Raw genomic sequence first — 7,535 nt, 5'->3', positions numbered from 1 at the left:
TCCTTAATACAATACTAATAAAAGTGGACATATAGTATTAAAATGTTTCATTATATAAAAATATCTACAATATTGCACACTGACCACAATGCCTTAAAAGTTGTTTTGCAAACCCCAAACTACAATTTGTTGCCTATGAATGTAAAATATCCATACTTCTATAATTACTTAGTTTTCTGAACTATTTGTTTCTTTGAACATGCCAATCTCTATAACTACTGGATCAATTTGAAAAAAATCGATTTCATCATGTTAAGAGCTTGGGGCAGAGAAATGTGTGTAGAACCACAGGGCAAAGATAGTAAACTATAAATAAAAATACCTTGTGACATAATAGATAATTTTTTTATTAATTACACCTAATCTAAGTTTAAAAATCCATAGCACCTTCTAGAAAACACAAACAATCCACTTTATTGATGATAACATCAAGATCCTTTTTGGCAATTGTTTTTCTTTTGTGATGTGTTGTATATGTAAACGTCTCTTTCGCTATTGACTCCAAAAACATTTCCTGAAAATATAAAAAATTATTTTAATAATAAAGATCTCGCTCTCAAATAAATAGATACCTATAGAGGAAGTTTTTATTAATAAATCATACATTTTCTTCAGTTATGAGTAAAGGAATTGAATTGTTTTGTCACGGACTAGGAACTACATTTTAAGGAACACTGAGACGTGAAGCAATCACTACTGTTCAATAGTATTAACTTTTAAGAATTTTGTTTAAATTTCAAAGAAACATAGATCATAGATATACAAACCGTGGCTTTAGTAACTAAAAATACAGCTTCAGCGTTCACTATGTGTACATCAGGGTCCATCTTCATTATATTCTTTATTCTAGCCATTGGCAATCTTGTGCTTCTTACCACAGCCTCACTTTTAGCATTTATAACTTTCTTTTCTGTTGGTACTTGTTCCTCAGTGTTGAATATTTCTGAACTTTGAACACTATTCAGTTCCGTTTCGTTTATTTCAGATGGATTTTCATTTTCAAAATAATTTTCGGAATCATCTACAACATCAGAAATATCTACTTCTGTGTAATGCTCTTCGTCACTCATTGTTAGAATTATTTATTTCAAATTTACTACAATAAACTCTTGATTAATGATTAGCGTTTCGTGAGTAAGTAAAAGCTAAAGATTAAAAAATAAACATTATATTTTATCTCAATTACGTGTCAATTACAGTCAAAAGCAATAAATTGTAAAATGTAAATTGTAAACTCTATCTGCCCGCCCCAGCTGTCAAATTGACAAACAGAAACTGGCGCGAAATATTTATAATGGGAACCACAGATTAGTTATTGTCGAGCCAATTTAATAGGCAACATTTGACGTCTATCAATTTTATCTTCGAAGAGAGGTAACCTGCTTAAAAACATCGATTAAAGTGAATTAATCGATACGGATTTGAAACATTTGTAAATCGAATTTATTAATTTATGATGATTTTTGTTCACAAGTAATCAATGCATTCGATTCTAGATGTCAGATCTCGATTTTTAGAGTAACATCTCTGGTATTTAAAAAGAAAAAAGGTTTATTGACACAAAATTGTAGCGACGTCAGTTCTTCAATTCAGAAATTGTTTATCATGTTTAGAATGGTTCATCAGCAAAATGAAATCTTAAAATTACTTGTATCGGTCATTATTATTATAAATATGTAATCGTTATTGAAAAATGTTAAGCAAATGTGCAGATCTAACAGAAAGAAATATCATGTTATTCTATGTTGTCGTTACTAGGTTACGTTGTAGAATTTTGTTGAACTGTCAAATGTTGCCTATTAAAATGGCTCTACTTTATGTTATATAAAGAAATGAGATGGAAACTGTCATTTGCTTTTGGTATCAATCTATAGTCTGCGCTAGTCAAAGGCGTTAAAGGTAAACCAGAATCTGATGGCAATTAGGGAAATCAAAATTTTGAGTGTGCAACCCTAGGGAAAATGGACTGAACGATCTTGATACTGCTTATTTTTTAGTTTGTTCTCAATATCATTAGTCACATTACTTAAGTGGACAATACTGTACTTAATAATGAGATATCCACTTAATATTATATAGGTACATACTTACATGTATTATATACATATTACTTTTATACAGGTAATACATATCATTATTTACACATACCTATATTTGTATGTTCATTATCATTATGCCATGTGAAAATATCGATGTTATATCGATCTTATATCGATAGAAAACTAGACTGCTTATAATTTTTTATAAAATAAAATAAAAATAAAATAAAACTATGTTTATTTTCGTAAGTATTAACAGATACACACATTATAAAATTTACTTGGACAGCTTGGACTTGACGAATAGCCGTATTGGAAACTCCTGTAATAAGTTTTCATAAAATTATATTCCAATCAACAAACAATATTATAGTTACCTACATATCGACGATGAAGTGTCAATATATGCTAACTACAAAAACTACATTTTTCAGTAGATAAAAAAAACGTTTTATTTCTTTTTCGTTACTGTTTTTAATTATTATTTTAGCTTACGATCATTATCAAAGGATATTAGATATCATGGAATCATTTATTAAATGTAACTTCACAGCTTTTTAAAAAAAACATGCAGATATTAGATATTGCTTGTAATTGTATTTAAACAGAAAGCCGTATTTTTTAGATACAATTTATTGCCAATATACTTAGAAGAAATTGTTCTAAAGATTACAACATTTTTTTTATTCTAATATTAGGTTTTTGTATCAAAACTGTAGTAAAATGTTGATTTAAAATCCTATCACTACATGTGATTATGCTCGAAGATAGTGATTTGAATATAAAACATTATTTCAATTTGTTCAACTTCATATGGACGAGATTTTCTTGCTGCTTTGGTTATAGACTATAGTGGCATAATCACTTGGAAGTTGGAACGTAAATTTCTTTGTTCTTAAGTTGGCGTTCAAGTCAAGAAATATAAGATACAGCTACGTGAACACACGTCTGAGCACAACAGCGTCGAAGATTTACCTACTCATCTTCACGGACGGGTCCAAGACTGAAAATGGCAAGGGTGCTGGGGTCTTCTCTTAGGACCTAAACATTAACATCTCGTACCCCTTGGGACCCCGTAATACAGTCTTTCAGGCTGAATGCCTAGGACTTCTGCTTGTAGCTTCAGCCATAATCAAAAGGAATGTAACAACTTTTCGATTCGGATCCTATCGGATAGCAAAGCAGCACTCATGGCAATCAAAAGCCATGAAATCACTTCAGGGTTAATTCCAGAGTGTCACCTAGCCCTAACTAGGGTATGTGATCTGGGAAGGTCCCTAGTACTACAATGAATAAAAGGACACAGTAACTCACGAGGAAACGATGCTGCTGACATATAAGCCAGAAGGGCATCTGAAACACCGGTCATGGGACCTTTTCCCATTATACCGCTACCTGCAAGCTGGATCCGGCTGATGATTACCCAGCTCACTAGCACTGCACAAAAAGCAGAATGTTCAAGCAGATGTGACTGCAAGCATGCCAGAGAACTTGAGAAGCCCTACCAAACATTGACTCTAGACTTGCACGTCGGATTCTCAACCTACGCAGAGTGCAACTACGTGTTGCACTCTGCGTAGGTTGTACAGGGACCCTCACAGGGCACGGCCCCTTCAACAAACATCTCTTTAATTTTTGATCCCTAAGATCACAGACAGTCCGCTATGCAGAGCATGCATGGCGTCCGAGGAAATGGCAGCCCACGTCATCATGGAATGTACGGGGGTTGCGGAGTACAGGGCAAGACACCTGGGGTCTCTCCCTGAAGCCTTCGGCAGCCCTCACAAGCTGCTTGGCGTGCAAGCAATGTGCTCGGGTGGTTTCAGATTTAGCTGGTTTCCCTCTCTCACGCAAAATAGGCGCTTGACCTCGAGTTGCGGAGAAATACCCTATATTATTATAAGTTGGCGTTCAATGGTGCTATGAACTGAATCGCATACCATTTGCGTGTGACCGGGTTCTAAAAACTTTTGAGTTATGGTAATATTATACTTTTTACTAAAATATAATAGTGCGTTCGACATAACTGCGTTGCAATTTTGGTAAGTGCATCCGTCAGAAAATATAATAATAGGCAGCTGTTGGCTAACACAATGCTTTTCCAGGTAATTAATTACAAACAAAACAAAAGTGCTAGATGTCAGGTCAGCAGCTGTTTCGTCAAACCAGTAACATGTACAATGCTTACAGGTAAATTAGCTTGGAGAAATTTTTGCATATGTAGTGGTGTGTATATTACTCAGATCTTAGAGCGCGTTTCCACTATATCGTTCTGGCCTATACAAAAATGTTTCGATATCCTAACATTACTATTTAATTTTATACTTATTCCTAGCAACACTTTTGTTTTCAATAAAAACAAGTTTTTATTTGAAAGAAAATGGTTTTGACTTTATAAAAAAAAAATATATCATTCAATTTTACGTCCTTGAGCAAACGACAAGGCGACTACCGTGAAACAACAAAATATCGTGTCCATAATAATTTGTTTCATAATTAATATTTGACCATAATAATTACGAAACAAAACAAATAAATAAATCGTCACTTGATAGTGGAAAGTGGAAACACGCACAAAACCAGAATAAACCAGTTTACGCTGTCCGCAGGTACCACGTGCAGTCGTTTGGTACCGTTAGAACATAAAGCACACATTTCATTCAAAAATTATAATTATTATGTACGTAGTTTAATTGATAAATTTTGTATTTGTTGATTGTTGTTATTATTTGTTATTATTGTTATAATATTTGTTGAAGTGAATTACATGTCCCGCAGCCGGAGGCCCCAAATGAAAACTCAGATGTACTTAAAAACTACATTTAATAGCTAAAATAAGACACCCATGTCTGCACGATGCAGACCGGAGTTAAATAATGAATTTATACAGTTTAATAATTATAAAGACATAAGCTTGGATGCTAACTAAGGGAAATCACATCCACATTCTATTCCCGTGCGAACGGCGTATTCAGCAGTTTTGTATGAAGGCAGGGCCATAACTATTGTTTAATTTGTGTGTAAGTGTTGTAACTTTATATTGTTAATTCAAAATGGCTCCAGTGTTAAAACATGGTCGAGGCAAGCCTTTGACTTCTCAAACTAAAGAATTAAACTTTAAATGTCGTTTCTTTTTCAGGTTAGTAAATTTTTCATTTTAGTAACATTGATAATGTAAAAGTTATAGAAACACATATAGTTTAATTTAAAATCCCTTATATGTATATATAAAATAAAAACTAAAAATAAAATGTTGTTTTATTTTATTTGCTGACCATACACTACTACAAACGCAAAAATTTCTCCAAGCTAATTTACCTGTAGTAATTTAATTGACTCTACGAACAATTTGTTGGTATCTTTACGCGCATTATGCGATGGTAGTTTTGGAAAAGCATCAAAAAACTCATCAAGAATGGCAATTTTTCGATGGTTTGTTGAGTTTGATGGAGAAGCACGTTTACGATACTTTCTTCTTGGTTTGAAAGCATGCCAAACTCACCACTTTTAACCCAGAAATAAACTGTAAATGAGCCCAAGGAAAGCGTGCTTAAAAACATAGAGCGGACGCGTCAGGGTGTAGTTAGAATATATTGCCAGCGAAAATGACGCAACTTTTGTTATAAGGTATTGCTACACTTTAATATTTGCTCAAATTGACTATTTACAGAGAAATGACCTTTATGGGCCTATGTATTACTCTATTTTAAGTACGAAAATGCTATAAAACGAAAATCGCTAAAATGTTAGTTAGGAGGTATTGATACTTCATCGTCGATATAATATTTTTTAATTGAAAGTATCAAAGCGGGTAAGTCCAATTTACCAATAAAATCTTCTAAATTGAAAATTGTGATGTGTTTGACCCTTCTTCATCAAATATTTTTCTATACACATTATAAACAATACCTCTTGCTTGTGATCACAGCGGCTTTTTCGACATTTTCGAAGATTTTTTAGACAAAGTCCTAAAAATTATTCATCAACTGCAAAAAAGACAAATAATTTGACAACCAATTTGATAGTTGTCAAATAAGTTGCCACATGAAAATCTTTTATTTCTTAAATATAAATATGCCATCAGATTCTGGTAGACCTATAACACAGAACAGTAAAGTAGATAGAAGTGTGATGTGGGCGTGGCCCACGTGTCACTGGTATAGTGCGTTTCACGAGAGAGTTCCCCTGCCGTTATGTTGGCATACCTGACTGTCAAAAACGTCAAAGAGCTTAGAAGCGTTACAGAGCCATTTCTCTTTCACCACTTCTAAGCGTATGCGGCATGATGCCAATCTCTAAAACATTTATAAATTTCGGAAAACCTCGACAACTCTGTAACGCTTCTTAGCTCTTTGACGTTTTTGACAGTCAGGTATGCCAACATAACGGCATGGGAACTCTCTCGTGAAACGCACAATAAGGTAAGATCACCTAACTTGCTCTCAGTTGTGCGCAGAAAAATATTCGAGTCGGTTGTCAGCTGTCAAACCTTTTTTCCATATTTATTCATTAATTAGGACGTGTTGTTCGGTATTAGAGTGCAAAAATGATAGCAGACGAAATAATATCAGCAATGGAGGCATTTCATACCATCGGTAAGTCTTATTTTAATTTATTTTAATTATATTTTATGTTATAACTTCGCTTGTCGTAATTTGTCAAAATTGTATACAAATATCTAGTCAAAATGAACCTTAATCCGTAAGAAATTAGTACTATTATAGATTGAACAGCAAACAAGACTTTCTGGAATATTATTGCAATAAACAAACGAATGTCGCTTTAGTGATGCTTGTGGCGCATATCGACAGTATCGATACTATAGAAAAGACAAACATTATAAATATTAAATTTTATTTTATTTTTCCTTAGCTTTCATTTGTCCAATTTATTTATAGATTTCCCAAAGAGGCTAATTTAAAAGAGAAATGGATAAATGCAACGTGACGAGTTAACTGGATGCCGAACAGCACTAAGCGGTCTAACAAAGGCCACCGATACAGCAAACCTACGGCAGTTCCAAGATTTAAAATAATGCATATTTTCTGTTTGTATTTTGTAAATATAGATTAATACTATTATATTCCGTTTTTTATTTAATAATCTTATATATAAAATTCTCGAGTCACAATGTTAGTCTGCATACTCCTCCGAAACGGGTGGACCGATTCTCATGAAATTTTATGTGCATATCGGGTAAGTCTGAGAATCGGCCAACATCTATTTTTCATATGTACCACGGGCGAAGCCGGGGCGGACCGCTAGTAATAATATAAAAAGACGTACTTAGTAGTAATAAACATACTCCAAAATGTGACACATTATACTATACTCATATAAAAGAAAGAAAAGAAAAATACACAAAAAATATTTATTTGTGAATTATCGATAACAAGGCTGACATCCCTCAGGGCATAGCATCAGATAAATATCAAGTTAATGTCATTAATGTTGAGTGACACAAATTTCAACCTTATCTCTATGTGTTGAGGTTCA

The 7,535-nt window shown here is 33.3% G+C and overlaps 1 protein-coding gene across 1 annotated transcript; it reads right to left on the bottom strand.

Annotated features, from left to right (window-relative positions):
• Positions 1 to 302: 302 nt before the first annotated feature.
• Positions 303 to 1,253, bottom strand: LOC149484399 (DNA polymerase epsilon subunit 4-like). Its single transcript, XM_089700349.1, has 2 exons — positions 768 to 1,253; positions 303 to 514 (listed from the first exon to the last, which is right to left on the bottom strand). Exons 1-2 carry the CDS (start codon positions 1,068 to 1,070, stop codon positions 371 to 373), a joined length of 447 nt encoding a protein of 148 aa, XP_089556475.1. The 5' UTR covers positions 1,071 to 1,253; the 3' UTR covers positions 303 to 370.
• Between the last annotated feature and the right edge of the window lie 6,282 nt (positions 1,254 to 7,535).

The sequence above is a fragment of the Colias philodice genome, chromosome 11 (assembly GCF_061535455.1).
Source record: "Colias philodice isolate Cphi_HAF_F1 chromosome 11, ilColPhil1 Martin Lab GWU primary, whole genome shotgun sequence".
NCBI classification, from domain to species: domain Eukaryota; kingdom Metazoa; phylum Arthropoda; class Insecta; order Lepidoptera; family Pieridae; genus Colias; species Colias philodice.
The sequence above is the reverse complement of the archived record's forward strand: the minus strand, read 5'-3'. Positions and strand labels throughout refer to the sequence as shown.